The sequence below is a fragment of the Poecile atricapillus genome, chromosome 2 (assembly GCF_030490865.1).
Source record: "Poecile atricapillus isolate bPoeAtr1 chromosome 2, bPoeAtr1.hap1, whole genome shotgun sequence".
In the NCBI taxonomy this organism is placed as follows: domain Eukaryota; kingdom Metazoa; phylum Chordata; class Aves; order Passeriformes; family Paridae; genus Poecile; species Poecile atricapillus.
The window spans coordinates 146,037,181-146,059,882 of record NC_081250.1 but is presented as its reverse complement, the minus strand read 5'-3'; the positions used below and the strand labels follow the sequence as shown (position 1 = coordinate 146,059,882).

The 22,702-nt window shown below is 41.0% G+C and overlaps 1 protein-coding gene across 1 annotated transcript in view; it reads left to right on the top strand.

The window, feature by feature from the left end:
* Nucleotides 1-22,702, top strand: part of NDRG1 (N-myc downstream regulated 1) — a 39,590-nt gene that overhangs the window by 13,280 nt on the left and 3,608 nt on the right. Inside the window, exons 2-14 of the mRNA XM_058831846.1 lie at nucleotides 167-245; nucleotides 2,910-2,945; nucleotides 10,422-10,527; nucleotides 11,963-12,083; nucleotides 14,301-14,363; nucleotides 15,893-15,953; nucleotides 16,408-16,494; nucleotides 17,632-17,688; nucleotides 18,620-18,723; nucleotides 19,090-19,146; nucleotides 19,939-19,990; nucleotides 20,761-20,808; nucleotides 22,332-22,367. Of these exons, the coding sequence (XP_058687829.1) occupies nucleotides 183-245; nucleotides 2,910-2,945; nucleotides 10,422-10,527; nucleotides 11,963-12,083; nucleotides 14,301-14,363; nucleotides 15,893-15,953; nucleotides 16,408-16,494; nucleotides 17,632-17,688; nucleotides 18,620-18,723; nucleotides 19,090-19,146; nucleotides 19,939-19,990; nucleotides 20,761-20,808; nucleotides 22,332-22,367 (891 nt within the window). The 5' untranslated portion in view covers nucleotides 167-182. The remainder of the gene's footprint in view (nucleotides 1-166; nucleotides 246-2,909; nucleotides 2,946-10,421; nucleotides 10,528-11,962; nucleotides 12,084-14,300; nucleotides 14,364-15,892; nucleotides 15,954-16,407; nucleotides 16,495-17,631; nucleotides 17,689-18,619; nucleotides 18,724-19,089; nucleotides 19,147-19,938; nucleotides 19,991-20,760; nucleotides 20,809-22,331; nucleotides 22,368-22,702) is intronic.

Below are 22,702 nucleotides of genomic sequence, written 5' to 3'. Positions count from 1 at the left end.
CCAGGGAGGCATTTTACAAGAGATTTATAACCTTCTTGCAGAGGTCTTTTAAACTATAACCTGAAAGAGTGGGTCATTGTGGGGGCTGGGTGGAGCAGGATCTTTACTTGTTCCTGTATTTGATCTTTGATGCAAGCTGAGAACAAATCTCTTTTCCTCTTTGCAGATATCAGCTACTGACCATGTCAACAGAGTTTCAGGATGCTCACCTTGCAGAGGTGAAACCTCTGGTGGAGAAGGAGGAGGTAATTATTTTAAAGCTTTTTAGAGCTTATGTGTTTTTTCTCAGGGCTGCTTTTGGAACTGCCTCTATGTTCTTAGAATATTTTGAACATTTTGTATGGAAGAAGAAAAGAAAAACTGGAGATGGAATAAGAGTAGTTCATTGGGTTGTTTTTTTTTTTTTTTTAAATAATGCAAAACTGACCCTAATTATTTGTTCTTGTTTGGTTTTGTTCTTTTAATATGATGGTGACATTTTTTTCTTCACTGGATAATGACAGCTCTGGGTGTCTGTAGCTGTGTCGAATGATGCCAATTGGGCAATCTCATGCACATGCCTCTATAGCTACACCCTTCTCAACACAGACAGGCTTTGCCTCTCACAGAGGGAGCCATTTACGTTTCCTTTGGGCACAGCTGAGTCCAGAGGTAGGGCTGAGCCCCTTCTTGTCCTCTCAGAGTGCACAGAGCCATGAGTTACAGCCAGCTGGGTACAACCCTCAGCCTCTTGCAGCCTCTGGAGCTGCAGGACAGAAACATCCCAGCTTTTTTTTTTTTTTTTTTTTTGACCTTGTTATACTACTTTTCACTCTTTACTGGACTTTCTTTTTTTAAAAAAAACTATCAACAACATCTGGATTCAGTGGCTATCTGACTCTTCAGTGGTAGCCATATTCTGTGCTTTGATATGTTCATGACAAAATACTCACTGTAATGTGTGAAGAAACAAACATCTCACAATTTTCTTGAAATAAAACTAAGATTTTTCTCTTGTTCCAAATGACACTTTTTCTTGACAATTATATAAGTGTATATAAATGTGTTGGGGTTTTTTTTCTGGTCTTATACACTAGAATTCATTGCTCTATCTGCTGCTTTTGTTTTTATTCCTTCCCTCTTTTATGTAAACACTTCAGAAAATAATTTCCACTTGTGACTGCAGTGAAATGGCTAGAGAAACTTTAAACACAGCTCCTTTGCCAAGGACATTGCATGAAAGCAGAGCTTGTTTGAATACCACTGAATGCAACACTCAGACATTTCAGAAACTAAGACCCCTTTTTAATGCCCATATTGTTCAGAACTACCAAAGCAAAGGAGATTCTAAGCAGAAATCCTGTTGATACTGAAGCATCTTTGCTTCAAAGTTCAGAAATATCTTAAAATACTGATTTACTTCCTGGGTTTTGGTAGTGCATAGGTCAAAACTTGGAATCTTGACAATGAGCTCTATATGCTTTTGTTCATGATGTTACCTTTAATTTTGTCTGCATGGGGGAAACAAGGACAGAGTTTGATTTCCTTTGTGGCCATTTTGACATAGATGAAGGATGTTGATGCATTTTGAGGAATGGGAAAAGGTTGCCCTGAAGGATGCTCAGCATGTATTGAGGTGAACGCTGGAGCTGGTTTGGAGTGGGTTATTGGGTGAGGCTCTCTGGAGTTGTGTCCTGTCTTGCTGTGCTTGGGTTTCTGCTACAGCCAAGTCTTTGTTCCTGAGCAATGATCACCCTTATTTCATATGCTGTTGGTACAGATGCCAAATACACTTCTTTCAGCTCTGGGTCCCACTGGAACAACAGTGCCTGAAATGCTGTGTTTAAAAAGTCATGAGACCAGCAATACAGTAAAACACAGCACATTGTCTAAGGCTAAAGCTGTGCAAAATAGTTTCTGCTCAGTCAGATCTTGGGTAGCTGTTTGCATGTCCAAGACTGTGCCTAATTGCCTAAAAGTCACAGCTGTGAGAATTACAGGTTGTACTGCAGTGCTTTGAGGGCCCCTAAGAAAGCAGCTATGGTGCTTCTGACATCTGTCCTTAATTTACCTGGGCTTCTGAGGCTGAGTGACCTCCTTGCCAGGATTCTAAGCTTTCCTTTTTATCTCAATATTATTTTTCAAGCTTTGGCCTCTTTTGCACTTGACAGCATAAAATGTTTGCTTGGCTGCTCTTCTCTCTGTTTTCAGCCCTGCAGTGTAAATTAGAGTTTGACTCCCTTCTGCTCCCTTAAAAAAAGGATGTAACTATAAGACATTTCCTCCTTTGAAGCTAAGAGCCTTGTAGGCTATTGGAGGGTGGGGAGGTTGTCACCTAACTCCTTTCCTGGTGGAGACCCCCGACAGGTGCAGGAGATTGTCCATAGCAGCTGTGGCAGGTGACAGGTTGGAATTGACCTCTCTGTGTCCAGCCAGCCTCCCAAACACTGCAAAGAGTAATTTTGGCTGGAATAAGACCCTTCCCACCTTCTACATCCTGTAACCAAGTCCCAGTAATGACTGCTTAAGTGAGTTGCAAGTAGTCAGTGCATTCTTGAACAGAGACTTCCCATCCTAAGCAGGGCTGAGGCTGTCAGCTGTCCCATGGCTACAAAAAGTGATGCAGAAAAGTTCATTTTTACTGCTCCATGTGACTGTATTGCTCAGAGATTTAACAATGACTGAGGATGCACTGGCTTTTGTCCTTCATTTTGCTGGTCTTTAATCTAGTATTTTACTGCTTTCATTTCTCCGTTAAGATTAGTGGGTTTAAAAGCTCTTGGGTGAATTTTGATGCTCATCAGAAGAGCTTTCATTGAATGGGCAGAGAGAGCTCTCAGCTGCAGAACTGGGGGCCTAGAACACATATCCAAGCATGGATTTCCATAGTTGTAAGTTACTTCCATTAATGCTTTCAAATCTCTTCACAGGCTATCACTCGCCTCCTTCCAGACTTCGATGTTCAGGCAAGTAAAGCTATTCTTTTTTTTTTCTTCCCTTTTCTTTTCTCTTTTTCTTTTTGCATGGGGAGATTGAATTGACATTTGAGAAAACAGCAAGATGTGACCAGAAGGGACTGCCTGCTTGCCAGGAATGCTGTTACTGTGGGAGAGGGGTCTGAATGGGGCTGTGCTGTAGCGATGTGAAGGGGACCACAGGGGGCCTTTCAGACTGGAGCTGAGAAAGTTTCAGTCAAAGGGGGTGGCTGGTTTGCAAGCAGTTTTATTCTTGCTGAGAGAATGAGAATCTTCAGCAGTGGTAGTGAAAACAATATATTCCCCTCCCACATGGACACACACTTTCCCCAGCTAATTTGCTTTCATTAGCAGTGTGCTTGCATTTCCTCAGAGGAAACGTTCCTCTGGATGCATCCCATTATGCTGTTGAAATTTTCCAGAATATTCCTGAGGCCTGTGGGGTGGTGGAAGGTGCTGAGCAATCAGTATTGTCAGTAACAGGAGTGATGATGTTTCTGTATTTTTATTTAGAGACAGAACATACAAATTCACAGCACACCAGTAGGTCACATGGTGGCCCTTCACTTTTCCCGAGTGTCACTTTTGAGAGATCACTTGGTCCCTCTCCTGGCTCTCCTTATTTTATTGCCATTTGGGCTTTTTACTGAGAATTTTGTCCTTGCTGGTTCATAGCTGAGACTAAGGAATTGCATGGCTGCAGAAGCCAGGCTGGATTGAACTGGGATGGAGATCAGGGAGGGTGTAGCTGCCTTGATGAGCACTGTGTGTGGTGTTTTCCCACTCCTGAGGACAAGGATTATGTACTGGGAAAAGAGGCTCCCTGGGTGTCTCATTTTTATCAAGGTGTATAGAAATAGAAGCAGACTGGGCAGAACTAGAGAAAGCTATTAAATTGTTCTAGTCTCTGTTCAGGCCCTTGAAGTAAAATAGCCCTTCTCTACTTTATTGCATGTTGCACCTTATTAGCACCTGTCTATATGTAAGTGGAGATTCAGTGTTGTGCCAATTGCTTTAAAAATACAGCACAAATTCAAGATTTTTCCTTGTAAACCAAGTGAGACAACTGTCTTGGGTGTTTTTTCATCATTCAATGTTTCTTACTTCTATAGCAAAGATGTAGTTTACATTAACCCTGCATCTTCCCCCTCATTTTTTTCTAATGAAATCTACTGCCTGAAGTCTTGATAAATGTAAGTTAAGATTGTCACCATGCAGCTTCTTACAGCACTGTGTGCAGCATGGGAGAAGCTTTCTGTTTGGCTCCAGGTTGATCACTTGGTCTAAATAAATTGAATCCCAGATTAAGTCTGCTAACAGGAATACTACAGTATTTTGATTAAGAATCCAGAAGTGACCCATATTTCATTTCTATTCTTGGAATAAATTGCTTGGTTTGTAAACCATGTATATATATAGATTTTTTTTTTAACTTGCAAGATCAAATTCTCTAAGCCTTTTTGCTTTTTTTCTCTCCACGTTTTGGATTAACTGTCACTAATCCAGAGCAGTGGTTCTTGTCATTTAGCCCTGTTCTGCCAGCTTTTACTTTTTTTAATGATACATCTTTGTTAGGAGTTTAATCTTTAGTTGTTCTAGTTCAGGAAAAATGTGGAAGAACAGTTTCAAGGCATTTTGTTAAGAATTGTGACTGCAAAGGAGACCTAGCTTTGGTCCTCAAAGCCACAAGTACCCTCCCTGTGTGTTTAAGTTCTTTTGTGGTTGATTTGTGGAAAAGGAGGTTTGGAACTACTATGAGTGATTTGATTGCTTAGTTGGTTAGAGAAGTTCTTGTGTGGCCCTAGAGGACCCAGGTCATTCAGGACTGAGGCTGAAGCTGAAGTGTGCTCTTGGTGAGCAACCTTTCCCATGAACTACTTGGGAAGAGGATGGAGCTGGCCAGGGTGGGAAGTTATTGGTGCTTGGCAGGATGGAGCTTCTTATTTAATGCCTGTTTATGGATGTGGGTGTCCACCACATCCACTGCAAGTTCCTCCAACCTTCTGGAAACAAGTTAAGCAGTGTTCAGTTAATAAATTTGTTCCTTCCACTAGTGAAAAGAACTGTCTGTGAAGTGTGTTTCTTCCAAGAGTAAGTACCTAGTTACTCAGATTTGGAAAAAAATAGATTCTTACTTCACATGCAGTTCTGGACAGACTAGAGTTAAACATAGATTTCCATTTTTAAAGTAAGCCACTGTATAGTGGTATATTGCCCTTCTGAAAGCACATGTTGCAAGACATGTGTGTGGTTATTCTCTGGAGGAGAATCTTTGTGAAGTTACCAGGGGATGGCCAAGACAAGAGATGAAAGAACTGACAGGTCTGAGCTGCCTCTAGTCAGCAATTTGTCTGTTACTATGTCTGTCTGTGGCACCCACCTGAAAATTGAAGGTCTCCTGTGTCTCAAGAAGGAGAGCGTTCCTGGCCAAGCCTGTTTTAGGATAATTGATGATAAATGGGTGCAGGGCAGTGTGCCCTGGGTGGTTTTGTTGTCTTCGTGCCAAGCACATTTTAATTGCATTCCCAGTTTGTATGTGCGTGTTCTGTAGCTTTGGTGCCGATGGAGCCCTGGCTCCTCATCACTGTGCACGTTCATCCTCCCAGCTCTGTGTTTCAGTCCATCAGCACTCTGCTTTCTCAGGAACTCAGCACAACTTGGAGCTGTGTGGCAGCTGTAGGGGGCAGAGAGGAGTTTGTCCCTTGCAATTGATGGCTCGTGGCCATCTGTATCCATCCATAGGCACGAAAGATCCTTTCCTGCTGAACTTCCTGCTGCCTGTTGAGGGAGAAGGGAAGAGCTGCCTTGCCAGGGGAGATGAATCAGCTGGTGCACGAGGCAGGAGGGGTGGGATTCCCACTGGCACCGGTGGATGTGGTTTGGTTGGGACATTGCTGTGTCCTGTGTGGATTTCCTCATCCCTGGGGCTGCTGAAGGAAAGGGATGGGGGTGGCTGTGGTTTTGTACTCGGCAGAGCAGGGTGACCCAGCGCTAATCGGACTAGGAAGAATCCCTGGGCAGAGCTATCGCAATAACCTGCGTCAGTTCCTGCAGCAAAGTTTTTGTTCTTGGCTTCCACCTTAGCAGGGTCACGTACATTTACATCTCAAGTCATCATCCTTATTAATGTACCTGACTCTCAACCTGAACTTGGGGAACCTTTTTCTTAATATTGCTAATTTAGAATAGAAATGTAAACAAACAAACAAAAAAAAAACAAAACAGAAAAATAACTGGAAATATGGGAATTGGGGTCTTAGAAAAAAGTGTAAGATGAATTGAAGTTCTATTCTGGAGTAAACAAAGCTAGGGAGAAAATGCTGAAGAACTTCAGGGAAAAGGGGGTTTGAAACTCAACATTGAAATAGCACATTAAATGCTCAAATATTTGTAACCTGAAGAAATTGAAAAAGAAAAGAAAAAATAGCTTATGCAGGTATTACTATAATAAAGTTCTTAAGTAATATGAATTTAAACTTGACTATCTCCTGGAAATTTAAAAGCTATTTAAATCTTCTTTAAAAGCTCTGAAGCTTTTCCCTCACTTCTAAGGCAAGAGAAGGGAGGTGTATTTAATGGTCATAATATTACGAATTAAAATAAAAGCATGAGATTGTAATTGAGGATTAAGTACATTTGAAAGCTTTAGTATGATCTCGATGGAATGCAGCATTTTACTTAAAATATAAAGCATGACGTATTTAGCAAAATGTGCAGTGTGCATGTGCAGTTTTCTTTTTTAGACATCTGAGATATTTTGGTTGTGTATTCCCTACTTCAGAAAACAACTTGTTCATGAACATGTTTCTCAATCCATATCTTACCCAGGGTAGAGAGGGGAAGCAATAAATGAGCCCTCCTGTGTGATAACAGATTGTCTTCCCCTTCTAATCTCATGAGAAAAATAAAAAGGTCACTTGAAGCAAAAATAAAATCTATTTTAGAGTCTACCAGCTCTTCCAAACTGAGACAGCCTCCCTTAAATTGCACGTATTGAAAGTATTTTTATGTGTGTGTTCAGTGCACTAAGATAAGACAGCACCTCTGTTGAAGTGAGAGATGTGAACAGATGGTGTGTTTGTCTTTATCCTTCTATCGGATTAGTGTACCTTGGATTTTTTTTCCAAGATAGTGTTTTAATACAAATCAGTTGGTGAAGAGCCTCTTACTATAATGTTGATGTTGATTGGGATGTGCTGCCATCTGTTTTCAGTGCTCTGTATTTTGAAAACATCCATCCCTACATCACGTAGACAAATCTCTTGATCTTTAATAGGATCAATTGGGATGTGAAGTTGATGTCACCAAACAAACTGGTTTGAATTGATGGTTTTTTTAGAATCTTGTGTGCATTTCCCGTTAAGAATTTGTGTTACAGGAAAATAGAACACCCTTATTGAATTAGGGGAGTCTCACTGTGACAATAATGAGGAATTGAGACAATTGTTAAACTGACTGTGTTATGCCAGTTATTGGGAGCATGGTCACCTGTTGTCTCTGAACTATTTTTAGTTGACACTGAGCTTGAACTAGACTCAGGTTTCCAGTTCTGGAAGAGTTATCTGTGGAGGTCAGTGGGATGTGCAGGTTCAAGGGTTTGGTTTTATCTACCATGAACAGACTTTTTCTTTCATGCATGGAGGACAATCCTGAATCTTGAAGGTGCTCCCTGCAAAAAAAAAAACAGGTTCTGGATTTTCACTGTTATTACTGGAAAGCTCTAGCAGTAAAAATCTGATTATATGAAATGCCTTTTAGTCTCTGAGGAGAAAATAATTTCAATATTCACACTCAGCAGGAGGTGTGTTACACAATAATGCTTAAACTCATTACAGTGTTGAGGTTGCCAAGTTGTTTTTTTTTTTTAATTAGCTAAATGTAAGAGTAGAATGTGGAAAGTATTAATTGCCATCACTATTTATTTCATCTATTATTAATTGCTATGTACTGGCACTGCAAATCTCTTTAGAAGTGTTGTATAATGACAGTACCCCAATATATATTAATGATGTAGAATGTTATTGGAGCAATCTGATTTAGTGGGTGGCATAAATCTGATTTAGGGGGTTGGAATTAGATGATCTTTAACATCCCCTCCCAAGCTTTTCTATGGTTATATTTTAATAGTATATGTTAATGACATACCCAATGTATAAGGTGCAATACCTTTTTTTCTTCCAAAAGCTGAACTTAGTGAGATTGGTGTGGTGATGTAGGAATCCTTTAAACTAAATGTTGCTTATCTACTTTGGAAATACCAGATATCCAACATTTAAAAGGCCTTGGGTTTTTTGTTCAGAACCAATGTGACTTACACTAGTTTTTCAGTCTTTTGCATTTACTTGGAACTTTAATCCTGGCTTTTAGGAAAGAACTCAATTCTGATTTAATTTAGCATAAGCTTGGGATGTTTCAGCATTTCCCCATAGAAAGCATGAAAATGAAGCTAAACTTCTCAAAATCTGGTGGAAACAGCAACAGGAAAGAGTGTGCTAAATCCGAGGTTTGAAATCTGGCACTTTGTACATTGTGTGGCAAGGACTTAGTTCATCTTTGATGTCTGACCTCTGTTGACTACATTCTTCCCCTGGTCAAACCTGGCTCAAATCCTATTTAAGAGTGACATCCTTGTGAATTAGTCTGTTTTGGTTTCCCCAGCTGGGCATCATGGGAGTCATAAGCCTATATAGGAGAGCAGCTTGCCTATATAACCCAGTTTCCTGCTGGGACAAAGTAAAAACCTGCCACCCGTCCTCTGTTTGACTCGCTGGATTTGTCACCCTGTTTTGCCTAAGGATGGTCCTAGATGTGGAAGATACAGCTTACCTGATAAGTAATGCAGTGAGTATGCAGAGGAATGAGTCTCTGAGGGGATACAGAAGTTAAAAGTTAGAGTTTTGATGGAGTACAGTTCAGAGAGCAGTGATGCTTAACTTGTCCTGTGTACAAGAGGGGGATAGATCTTGATTCAGTGCCTCAGTTGTAACTTAAAACTGATGTATAGTTGTGTAATTAAAAGGAAAATAGGTGAAATGTGTAGAATGGAGTTGCGTAGAATCCTTATTTGCGACACAATGTGCAGTGTGTTCCTTGTATCAAATTGAGGAGCTGAGATTCAGACTGAGTTATTACCTCAGATATTGGAAGGTATTTAAAAACCTTTTTAAAAGGTTTTTTCAGAGGCTGTACACCTCTGATTTCTACAGCATAATTTTGATAGATTTGAACTTAACTTGGACTTTGCCTCTGAGTATTACTGCAAGGAACAAGTGTAGCAAGCCCTGCAGCAGCAGGCAGCGCACTGCACTGATTGTCATGGGTCATATCTGTGTCCTGTGCAGTAAATAAAGGATTCTGCTGAGATTCAAAGACTGGCTACTGCCTATATAATTCTTTGATTGTTACATGAGTGTAACTGTACTGTAAATAAGTGTCAGAAATAACTGTTGGCTTGTGATTCCCTTTAATACATGTTGGCAAAAGACTAAATTGTTTATACCCTTCTGAAGTTCAAGTGGAGAAGAAATGAAAAAACAGTTTAATCTTTTGTGTAAGTCACATCTAACTTAGAGATCCAAAAGATGGTTGTCTGCATGCTTCCCCCATCCCCTTTGCTCTCAGAAGCAGTCTTAGAGCTGCAGAACTTTGTCCAGCATAAACAGAACAGACAACTGGGGATACAAGCATCATAGTCACCCTAGGACATTGCTACTCAGGTTGGTTTGGCAATGAAGGTGTCCTTGGCTTTAAGATCAGTAAGCATTATAAACTCCTGTTATGCCAAATAATAGCAGTTTACTTCTTAATGTTGTTTTTCTGATAAGCACCAGAATAATGTTGTGGTTATTTTGGTCTATTAGCAAACTTTGGACAGTTGAGTTTGTGCTCAGGTCTGTACATCACAAGACATAAAGCAAACACATGTGGCTGCTCATTTTATTGGAGAAGATTACTGCAGTCACAAGGCTTCACAGTGTAATAAATCCTTATGGCAAATAAGCATATGCAAGCTACTTAATGCTGGTTTTTTTTTGGGGAATAGTGGTTATTTCTCTGCTGGAGTTCTTTCCCTAGAAATCAGGAATATTTTATCATGGTGACTTCTAATTTTGCAAATGTTGAGTCATAGTTTAAAGCTCCTGTTATTCTAGGTGTCCTTACAACAAAACTGCTTTCTTTGTTTTCTTATCCTGCCTTTTAATGTGGTTAAAAACTGTTTAACTATTCCCTCAGCATCGGGTTAGAGCTAGCAGCTTGAGTGCTTCTGTAATTGTCTGTGGAGTGGAGGAGGTGACAGTCAGATGTAACAGAGCCCTCACCTTGGGGGAGAACAGGGGGTGTTGGGATGGGAGTGCAGAGCAGACCCTGGGATGGGGCAGGACCTGTGCTCGTGGTCCATCAGGGTCTGCTGTAGCAGCTGTGGAGCACTTGGACAATCCCTGACAGATCCTCTCTGTTCTCTCCCAGGAGCAAGATGTGGAGACTGTGCATGGCTCAGTGCGCGTCACCATGTGTGGCACGCCCAGGGGGAACCGTCCGGCCATCCTCACCTACCACGACATCGGCCTCAACCGTAAGTGGGCTCTCCATGTGCCAGCACGGGTTCTGGGACAGCACTGCTGGAATCAGAGGTGTGAAAACAGCAGTGGTTAGGGAGCCCTTCCCAGGTCCTTGCTTGTTTGTGTGTGTTGGAAGCTGTTAGGTGGCACCTAACTCTTCCCTTATAGCAAGTGTAATTCTCAGTGTTTTTTATCCTTGTTCGGTAAATAATTGGAATACTTCAATTAAAGGGGCAAAAGATCCCAGGTAGTTCACAGGGACTGTTTTTGAATGCTGTAAAAAAATCTCAAGGGGAGGCTGATGGTATATTGCCAACAGGACTGAAAAAAGAGCTCTGCTGGGGCTTTGGGTCCTATCTGATAAGCAGCCTTGTGCTGCTTGGGTTTATGTGAATTACATGGCAAGTCAGTATGAAATGAGTGCTGGCTTTGTGTCCTTTGCCAGCATTAGAAAAACAGACTTTTAAGTGCTTTTTATCTTACCTGTCATATAATGAATGAATATCCAGACCTGCTCAAGTTTGTTCCTTTGTCAGTCCTATTTGTTGCACACAGTTCATGGTTTCTTAATCAGTTATCAATATTTAAAAACACCTGCTGACCTTTACAGGCTGGCTATTGCAAGGGGGTGAATATTACTATTAAGAAAAAAAAATGCTTTCTTTCCTGTGTTTCATGGAAGTGTCTTTAATCTTGGTTTTCAGTGAATCAGGGCAGAGAAAATTTGGAACGTAACTTTAAATTAAACCTTGTTCTTTCCAGAGTTACAAAGTTGTTCTGGACTTGCATATTCTTCTAAAGTTGATTTGAGATAACAGTATTTTGTATTCTGACAAGACTTTACATGTATGTTTTGTGAGGACATTCAGAAACACACAGAGAGGATCGAATCATTTTCTAGGCATCTCAAAGATGGTGCTTTCCACACCAGAAGGAAAAGATGCTAATTCTCTCCCTGTGTTAATATTGCTTAAAAATCAGAAATCAGATCACCTCAAGCCTTGGGGCCTACAGTACTGAGTATCCCTAAAAGATGCTTTTGTCTTCAGCTGTCTGCAGCAGTTGATCACATAATGTTTAACTTGTAATATTTGGGCAAAAGCACAAGTCACATTCTTAGCCCTGAATATTTTTTTCCTCCATTGGTTTTGACACAAAAAAGAAGGAAGTGAGCAATGAAGTGGATAGTTTAATCTAAGAAAAAACCTGGTATGAATACCCTTGGCTAAATTTTGTTAGTCTTTTAACTTTGCATAAAGAAAAATTTTTTGAGGAATTAGGTGTACCAAATACTTCCAATAGGTACAAAAATAAGATGGAAAACTGTAGGTGACCTGATTGATTCAACTCTACATTAACCTGCAGGATAGATTAATAGACTATTTTTGTAGCTGCAAACTTAGTATTTCCTTCAGCATAATTATTTCTTATTTTCTTTTCCTTCCCAAGATAAAACTTGCTTCAATCCTCTCTTCAACTTTGAGGATATGCAGGAAATCACCCAGCACTTTGCAGTCTGCCATGTGGATGCCCCTGGTCAGCAGGATGGAGCTCCATCTTTCCAGGCTGGGTGAGTTGTCAGGGGAGCAGCCCATGCTCTCATGGTTACCCTCTTCTTGGAGAAGAGTCTTGATCTGCAGTTTCATTAAAAAGTACTTGTACCAAGCACAGTAGTTGGCTTTTGAACTTAAATCCTGACACTATTGCTAAAGTACTGGCATTTCAGGAGCTCTGTTTTGTTGTGCCAGTTCACAGTAGACTTTGGGGCTGCAGTTTTATGCTCTAGCTCTGACGGCTAGACTGTTTGTAAAGCAGTTCCTTGATGGATATATACATCTTGTCAATTTAAATATTGTAATTTGTAATGACATCCTGAATATAAATACTAAATGATTACTGTAAACAAGACAGACCTTAACCTCTACATAACATCCCTTGCAAATCTGTGGTCTTTATGAAATGGCAGCATGGTAGCTGTTAGATTGATAACCTACCTGGAAAATCCAGGTTGTTGGGCAGTACCAAGGTGATGAACCCCCACAGGAGGTTGCTGTGTTCTCCTGACTGTGCCACGTATGATGCTGTAACTCTTGGAAACCTCATGTGCCATGAGCACTGTCATTGCCAAAATGCTTTTCCTGTTTGGGTCAAGTGAGACAGGTTTACCTTGAGATGCCCCTTGGACAAGGATCAGCTTGGCTGAGGCAGGGAGCAGCCAACATGCCAAGGGGGGAGGATTCAAGGCAAGGACCAGTTGGTATTAAGGAGCTTATAAGCACCCTTACTGCATGAGCCAGTCTATTTCCCTGCTTAATTTTTAAGCTGGTCTGATGCTGTTGTTAGCTGCAATGGCCCAGTTGTCTATCAGAGCAGCCTACAAAGCTATTTCAGTCACCCTGTCTTTGCATTTGTTTAAATCATGAGCTTTTAAGTGCCTTAGCCCTCATGTCCTGAACAAGTGTTAATACTTGAGTTGTCAGCTGCAGAGGGCAACTCTCATGATCTGTGGATAGCAAAGACTTGAGAAAATGATACCTGAAGTTTTGGCCATGTAAAAAGCTGTATTATCTCTATCTGCCCTTCAGGTGAGAGACCAGCATGCCCAAATTAAGTCATAGAATCATGGTTTGGTGTAGAAGGGAAATTGGCAGGTTACCAGTGAGTAGGGACAACCTGATGAGATTGTTCAGAGCCCTGTCCAACCTGATCTTAAATGCTTGCAGGGATGGGGTATCCACCACCTCTCTGGGCAACCTGTTCCAGTGTTTACCACCCTCATTTTAAAAAAACGCAACTTCTTCCTTAGATCTGATTTAAATCTACTCTCCTTTAGCTTAAAACCATTACCTCTCTTCCTATTGCAACTGGCCCTGCTGAAAAGTTTGACTGCCTCTTTCTGATACATCTCCTTTAAGTACTGAAAGGCTGCAATAAAGTCTCCCAGACCAAAGCTGTTGCAGTGACATCAGCTTTTGTCATGTTAATTTTAATTTCCCAACAAGAAAATCTAAGAAAATAAATTGTTCACAATCCTTGATGGTTTTTGTTTGGTTATATTTTGGAGGCTAAACTACAGAGTAATTTGGTGTAATTCTGATGGGAAGCAGAGATTTAAATACATCCTAGGCAGATGTTTTCTAGCGCTACTCTGAATAGATTTTTTTTTCCACATGCTACCCAGTTGAGATTTTGCTCAGAATCTCCTTCTCTAAGTTTTATTTCTGCTTTTAAGAAGACCAGGAGCATTAAGAAACATCTGTTTTTATTGAGCCTTCTTCATCAGCTTCATAGCCTTTCTTATGCCTTCATTTTCTCCGTCAATATGAAGGGAAAGCTGTTCTCGTTTATCCTGTAGTTATGTTTGTGTCCCTAAAAACACAGATGTAAGTTTTTTGCCCAATATCTAGAACTCATTTCTGTAGTCTCTGATTATGCAATACTGGGAAACTCTTTTGTGGTGAACTAGAAATACAAACAGTGAATGTGGCTGGAAGCTCATCTCTCTTCAAACTTTTTCATAAGTTCTAAGTGTTAACTTTCCTTGGGAAAGATTCATTGTGGTCTGTTTTGTTCTTGGATATCTATTGTCCTGTAACATATAGAATATATATAGATTGTGCTCATATTTCTGTAAAATTACTTGTGCTTGCTCCTGATTTAAATTCAGTTCAGATACTTGATGATCTCATGATGACCACATTTGGTATTAGATCACTGTGTCTCTAAATATGCCAGTGTACACTGCTGGATGTGATGTAGTAACTCCTCAAAAACATGCATGTTTTAGGTATGTGTATCCCTCCATGGATCAGCTGGCTGAAATGATTCCTGGAATCCTGAAACAGTTTGGGTGAGTGCAGAGTTGTTTACTTATTTTTCTCATTCTCTCTACGTGGCTTGCTGAAAGAGCAGGCATCTGCTTTGGCTTGGCTGTCTGGCATTTTGTTTGCTAGAAGTACACTTGTGGTTGTTTTGGATTCCTCTGTTACAGATGAATTGCTTTTGCCTTGGTTTCTGAAAGAGCTTATTTTTGGCCCTTTTTGAAATGTCTGTTTATTTTTAAACAGGAAGCAACTTAGGAGAAATTCCATGTGCCTAATTTAGGGGCTTCCTCCGGTATTCTTTGTGCATCGCCCTCGCAGGGGCAGGGCACAGACAATCTGTTCTTCCCACTGTAGCAACCCACGTTTTCCTGTGTGGTTTAGCAGGAAAAAAAACCACAAAAATCACAGTCCCATCTGAAGACAGTTTTGCTTCTGTGGCTTGAGTGTTCTAGGGGGTCAGTCTGACCTCCCTGAGCCTCTTCTACTACTGAGTGTAGGTGCCAAGTTATCAGTGTTGAAAAACCTAGTGGTGGTGGTCCTGGCTTGTCTACCTGCACCACATTTGGGGATTTGTCTTCCCTTAAAGCTCAGCTTCAGCAGGAGCTGTAGCTGAGAAAGGTTCCTTTTCTGTGGAGAGGGCAGATAGACACCTCCAAGGGGTTTTTAGAACAAGCAGAGGAAACTTGGCATTTGGAGTTAGGCAGCTTTGGAAGACACAGGCTGGGCCATCTCCCCAGTTTAGACATGGCAATTATAACCAGCTCTTACAGTACTCTGGACCAGCTTACTTCACTGCCTCCTTAGGGGATGTGTGTTTTTTGAACTGCCCAGTGTCAGGCACAGGACTGTCAATTCTGCTGCACTGCACAACAAAATGTGACCAATAACATCAGTACCTTGAAAATCAATTAAAGTGGAGTGTATTTAAAGTCTTGATTTCATATTGCTAATGAGAACCAAAACTATCCTCAGGTATTTTCCTAAAAGCATTGAATAACCTGTTTTTCTGTGGTTTTGTCTAGCCTCCCCTTGCATGTATTTTCAACGACCTTGAAGGTGATGCTTTAAACCTGATTTCAGTTAATGCAAATATTTGGTTTGTCTCTGCCCTGTTTGGTTATGGAGTTTAAACTTCATCACCCCAGTGGCTGGATAGCAGGAGATGTTTCCCTGCCAGCCTCCTGTTGGAGAGGAACCAGTGCCCCAGTTGGATAGCTGTGATGGGGAGGGGGGAGCTTTAGGCTGCAGGTTTCAGGTCTGTGTCTTATAAATTTTTCTGGCAGAGACTAATCACTTCCTCCCAGCATCAGAGCAATACTGTGGTTGCTCAGTACATTTATTTAAAGATAAGTGAGGGTAGCTGCTGTGCTGCAGTGCACAAGGACCAGGATCCTGCAGATATTACTGGGGCCACTGATATTGCTGAGGGTTCTCAGCTTGCCCAAGCTGAGCCCACCCTTCTGTAGACACACACTGGCATGTGAAAGAGGAAGGCTATTGTAATTTATTTTCAGCACCCTTCCTCATCTGTCTCTTCTGTTTTGTTGCTGTGCAGGCTGAAGACCATCATAGGAATGGGAACTGGAGCTGGTGCCTACATTTTAACCAGATTTGCTGTAAGTTTTGTGGAGGTTCCCTGAAGCCTCAAACCTGATTACCCTTACATGTTGTTCCCATAATGTGCATGGAGAATTCCTATTCTGCCGTGCACAGTTAAGTATACAAGCCAGGCTTTTAAGTGAAATACCACAATCTGCAGGATAGCTAATCCAGAAGACCTAGATTTTCCATTTTAAGGCCTGGGCTCTACCCAGTTAATTTGCAGAAGGTTTTTATAATGGGAGTTCTCTATTTAAACTGAGGGTGGAGAAGAAGTTAAATCCTAATGTTCTCCAGCTGCTTAGTTGAATTGCTCTTATGATTTTTTTTCCCCATATATATGCTGCTTTCCTGAAAGATAAGACTATACCTTCCACTTTCTTCCCCATGACATAATTTGCTAATTTAATTTTTTTGCTGACTGTCAAATTGGAAAGGATACCTGATGAATCTTGATCTTCTCTTTTGCAGTTAAACCATGCAGAGATGGTGGAGGGATTAGTTCTCATTAATGTAAACCCTTGTGCTGAAGGTTGGATGGACTGGGCAGCAACTAAGGTAAACATCTTTCTTTAAGTTAGAAAAGTAAATCTTACTGCAAGCCTGTGGGACATGAGGAGCTCAGCAGTCTTGTACGTCAAGGCATGGCTGCAGACACTGAACATCCTGAGCTAATCCTTTGGGGTTTATTCTTCCTTTTTCAAAAATACTTCATGCAGGGCTAGGGATAAAAATAAGCACTTTGAGAAAACAGATACATGTGGCACAATGGAGCTACTGAGATAATTAAGAGCTCATAACAGTTTACTGGGACATGGTGGTTTTGGAAACATCTTTCAAGAAAACTTCAAGTGTAGTGTAGCATTCAGTGCTTTCTTTGGCTTTGTTTACCAACACAGTCCAAAATATGAAGCAGAGCACAGAAAAATGTCCAGAATTCTCCATGTTTCAATCACCTGTGAGTCTTAGGTGCCAAAATGGCTCAGAAATGAGCATTGGCTACAGATTATTCAAACAACCAGAAAATGTTGACATAAAAGAAACTCCTAGGAGAAACTTGCAGAGCTAGCATGTCACAGTCTTTCAAGGCTTCGCTACTAAATATATTCCAATATCACACTTATCAAAATAAACTGATAGACAAACTTACTTAAATGAAATGTAACTTTTCTAAGCTGAAATGAATCTCGTGACCTATTTTGGTTCTCATCCAATGCCTCAGTGCATTAAATTCTTCCATATCTGTGCCTCTGCCTTTCCCCTCTCAAGGTGAGTACTGCTCACCTCAAGAGCACAGCAGGTGTTCTTGTATCCTTTCAAAACAGGAGCATTTACTGTGGGTTGTGAGCTTCTGGAAGCAGTTCCATTGCATTGCCAGGGTGGGTTGTTGGGGTTGTTGAGCGGGCAGTGGGGTTAAATGACACCCACCTGGTGCTCCTATAGGGAGGGATTCCCTACACACTTGTGCCCCTAGCAGTGTGTTCCCTGTGTAACTGCGTTAGTGGAGACATCTGATGGGAATGATTCAAACCCCTATGGTGTTCTAATTGGATTGAGGGGGGAAAATATAAGTTTAGGATATTGGACGTGTAGAGAGAGCAGAGAAACATCCATTGGTTTATTTATTGGGTAATTGGAATGTGTCATTTGTTCTGCTGTGTTAATAGCAGATGCTTAAGTAATCTTGCTGTTCAGATTTCAGGTTGGACAAATGCTTTGCCAGACATGGTCATTTCACATCTATTTGGAAAGGTAACCTTCAAAAGATTCTTCTGATGTATTCAGTCATCTGTATTTACCTCCTGGGGCTGGGAGGAGTGCAGAAGCTTTCAGTTAAACAACAAAAGATGAAGTTAAACTGTGAGATGGGATTCATACTTGTGTCCCCAGCATTCTGGGCAGTATTCTGCCATGGGGTTTTCTGTGTCCTGAGTACTCAAGTGCATCTCAGTTGTGACAACTCTGTTAGGGGCAGCTCCCTGTCTAGACAGCCAACACTTAAGCATAAGAGTTGTATATGCTCATGTTCTGAGCTGGCAAACCCCACAGATTTCTTTAATATAATATACTTTTAACTCTGTGGCAGCTGGTTATTAGTATTAATGGTGCTCTCCAGTGCAAGCCTAATGCAAAGTGCTGGACTGTTTTCTGAGGCTACTTTGCTGTGCTTGAAATTGTTAGTAAATGCAATGGAAAACTCCATTCCAGCAGAACAAGGAACTAATCTATAAAGACTTTAGAACCAACTGTTTGAAAATGTTACTGATTGAAGTCCTCAAAGCCTTAGTTATTTACTATTGTGAAATTGAGTTCCACATTGTGCTTGTAAGCTTTCAACATCTGCTTTACCCTGGAAACATTTATTAGGCCTCTTACCCTGAATTTTTTTTTTTTGTTTGAAAACCTCACACTTGTGTGACTGTAACCATCTGTACTGCAACATGTTTTGCAATTGTGAGATTTTAAAATTACAACATACTTGAGTTTTAAAGTGAAAATTGTGGTACTTCAAGCAGAAGCTAATATTAATTCTGGGTGACTTCACTGGGTGCTGAAAGCTGTCCCTTCCCTCAAGGTGCACTCCTGCTGTGCAAATAGGAGTCTGATACACAACTACTGTGCCATGTCTTCAGATCCTTTCAGAAAATAGCCCCTGTTCTGAACAATTCTGTCTCCACTTTAGGAAGAAATTCACAGCAACCATGACCTGATCCATACTTACCGTCAGCATATCATTAATGATATGAATCAAACCAACCTTCATCTCTTTGTCAACTCTTACAACAGGTAAATACATTTACCTGATTTCTAACTGGAAACTTCTAAGAGGCTGTCCAGCTCTTTAGAGAGAGTATTTCTTGTCTGGTGGGATTACATGTGTTCCCCCAGTATGAAGTTCTGCTTAATAGTGCCTTTAGGGATCTCAGGTGCTTTGCTTATTGGAGAAGGAGCTTGTGCATTTGTGGGGTGAAAGGTTGTACCTTCAGTCTAAGTGTGGTTCTATGTCAGTTATGGAGGCCACAACATATGTCAGATTAAATTAACATGTGAATGTATGTGCTGTCTCTAAACTAGAAGAATACAGAAGTATTTATAAAATTCCAGTGTATCAAAAAGCCTTTGTCCTGTTTTTTGTTTTTTTTTTTTTTTTAGTCGGCGAGATCTAGAGATTGAGCGCCCGGTTCCTGGAGTGAATGTTGTCACCCTTCAGTAAGTATTTTGAGAGCATCTGTGCATCTGAAAATTTGGGCCTGAAACACTTGAAAAGTTTGTGTATTTATGCAGAAATAAATTAAAATAATTTATTCTAGTTATTATGTTTATATTCATTATGTAATTATTAAATGATAATTTAAAATATAACATTTCTGCATAAAATAAATTTTATGCAGAAATATGTTATAGTTAATGGAAGCTATAGGTCTGAAGGCCCTTGAGCTGTACTTATACAAAAAAAAACCAACCTAGCCTAAAACCATTTAGAAAACCAAACAATAAAAACTTTCAGGAAGATAGAGCAGGTATGAGAATGGCTGGCTGTCAGATCATCTGCCTTTTGCTTATGCTGCAACTTGTGCAACATAAATTGTCAAGTCCTTCGTAGCTCAGTTGCTGATGGTTATACACAGGAGACTGTTCCTCTGACAGTCTCTTTGGAATTGGGTGGACAGATCCAACAGCTGGAGCTCAGGGTCCTGGGAGCTGCTAGGCATGAGATGCCCACATTCAATTTCTTATAAAGCAAGGAAGGAATAAGAGCACTGGCAAGGGTTGATTTGCTGCCAGCTGGGGGAAGGAGTGGGTTCTCAGGCACAGAATCCGAGCATGTCAATAGATCTGCAGCTAATGCAGGACTTGATGCATCTTTAAGGTGTCTGGAGCACAAACCAAATAATTTCCACACACTTGACTATCTCACCCTTCCAGAGACACAGAATGCAGCTCGGGGCAAGTCTGGGCTGGATGGCAGAGATAACACCACCCATGTGTGCTTCTTTGCAGGTGTCCTGTCCTCCTGGTGGTCGGTGACAGCTCCCCAGCAGTGGATGCCGTGGTGGGTACCTCGAGCCAGCTTTGCCACCCTGCTGAGGATGGGTGGGTGAGCCAAGGGGCTGCAAGAGGCCAGCAGAGCCCCTGCCACACAGCAGCCCTGCTGGCTATCAGTCCAGCCCAGTGGTTCTCTTCTTCCAGACTGCAGGGGAGCTGCCATTAATTCCATGCTGTTTGTCCCCTCTGCCTGTGCACTATTATTTAATAGCTACCACGTTAGGAACAATCACCACAGCAGTTCCAGTGAACCGCAAATATTTTCCTTTAGAGAGGAATCTGCTGCTGGTATTTTAACTTGCTGTGTGGTGCTGGAGCTGTGCCCTGGGTCACTCTGGAGGTGAAGAGCTTCTTTTTGACCATTATAAGTCTTCCCAGATGACGGGATGACTTCAGATGTTGTGCCTTAATGGGCATGCCCAGTCTGCTGGCCTGTGGCCACATGGCTGCTCACCACTTGGGACACTACCAGATGACCCCAAATCACAAGATAAACAACACTTGTTGCCACTGAAGTCCCAGAAACAGATGAAAAAAAAAATAAATAAAAAAAAATCTCCAGTTCCCCACTATGGATTTGTACATGGAAAAAATGCAGCTAAAAAAGTGAGCTGACTTGGGTTTAAAGATGTGTATATGTATACACAGAGTCTTCACACAGAATCATAGGACAGTCTGTATTTAAGCCAGAAAACAAGGTGTTGCATCTGTTTTTGTACAAGAGGTCATAGTTAAAATTTTGTGTGCAATGCCTTATGCTGCTGTTCTTTTCTATAGGTTGAATGCAACTCAAAGCTGGACCCAACAAGGACTACACTTCTGAAGGTAATAACAAAAACTGTGTTTTTTAAAATAAATATTCCTCTCACCTAGAACCAGTTGGATTAGCTAAAAAAACAGAACTAGAGTGATATGTTGCAATACCAATAATACAGTGAGAATCCAGTTCTGATTTAGAAAGACAATTCCTTCAGGATGAGTATTTTAGTGGGATAAACAAAACTAGGGGCTTCTTTTCAGAATTAACAGCAGGGAATTTCTCAGCTCTTCCATTTTAGAATAGTAGGGATGAGAGTCAAAATGTTCAGTATTTCACATACCCATAATGAATTTGACTAGAGCTGGCAAAGCTGATCTTGAGATATTTTGAAGGGTTTGAAAAGCTGTGAGCAGAGTAGGAGTACAAACCAGTTCACTCTGTTCCTGTGCTTGCCTCTCAGCAGTACTGTCAACAGTTAATTTGTCAACCACAGTTTGGTCAACCTGCCTCTTATGAGGGTACAGTCCAGGGCATCTTAATGCTGTTTTCCAGAAAAATTGATAAAATGCACTTACAAACAGCAGAACATCATGCAAAGGCTTTGGCTGATATTTGGCATTCAGAGTATGAGTGCAATCTTCAGCTTGTTACTGATGAGGTAATAGCATGCAAACAGTGAAACAAGTTTGGTCACGCTTTGCCAAGAACTTCTGCTGCATCTCTCTTTAGTGAACTAGTCAGTGAAAATTAGAATAGATAAAGATATTTAATTTTTTTTTCCTTCTTACGTTAAGGAGTTACACTGCTGCCCTATCACGTGGGTGTGGCAGACACACTAAGAAAGTTTCTGACACTCTCAAGCCTTGTATGAGTGGCCAGTCTTTGCTCAGTCCAGGGATATGGCTGATGCCAGATCCTGCAGCAGGCCTGTTTTGCTGCTAACTAATCCTAGATAGGGATAGGATTTGGGGTTTCCTGTAATTTACAACTCTACTGTTTTCAGTTTGTAGTGTTCCTTGGAACAGGACTGTTTTTATTGGGTTGACTTTGAGGGGTGGAGTGGCAGGAAAAATGAAATGCTCCAAAAATATTTCATACACTGAAGATAGCTTTTCTCATTTGGCTTCCCCTGCTTCCCTTGGCAAGTCAGGCTGATGCTTGCCATCAGCAATCTCAGCAAATAGTTTTTCCCTCTCACCTCTGAGCTCTAGGTGTTTGTTTTCTCTACCCTGTTTGTCATCCAGGTCAATACAGAGTCATGTTATTGTAATTCAGAGCTGAACTTGCTATCAGGACTAAAAGGCTGGTTTCTAAGAAACTGGTAACTGCTGCCCAGCAAAAAGTATTTGTAGCTCCAGCTGATGCTTTCCCTGAGCATCAAGATACTTTGTGGTTTGCTGGGGTGTAGTCACGGCTTTCAAAAACATTTAACAGCTTGCTTTGATATGTTCATCCAAGTGTATGTTACTCACACAACAAAAGGAAGTGTTTTTTCTGCCAGATAGCTAGAAAGGTCACTTCTGTATATCCTGAGCATAAGTGAATTCCTCTGGCATTATGCTAACTGGCTGTTCTCATCCCGTTTCAGATGGCTGACTGTGGTGGGCTCCCCCAAGTTTCCCAGGTAGGATTTGGCTGGCAGAAATCCCACTAATCACGGTCTGCAGCATGTCTGACTGCAACAAATGGATGTTTTCCTGTAGGGTACTTGCTGTTCCCAAATGTCAGCCAAAAGGATGGTTATGATTTCATGAATAATGATGTCAGTTGGTCATCTGAGCTTTCTTTTTTTTCTTTAAAGAGCATTGAAGCGCAAAATTAAGATTGGGAGGGGAGATTATTTTCACTAATAAAGTCTTAACCAAGTAAAGAACTGAGGTGGGAAATGCAGAGGTATTATTTTATCTCTGTTTACTAAGATAATGTGAATTGAGGCTTGAGCCACTGACATTTTAACAA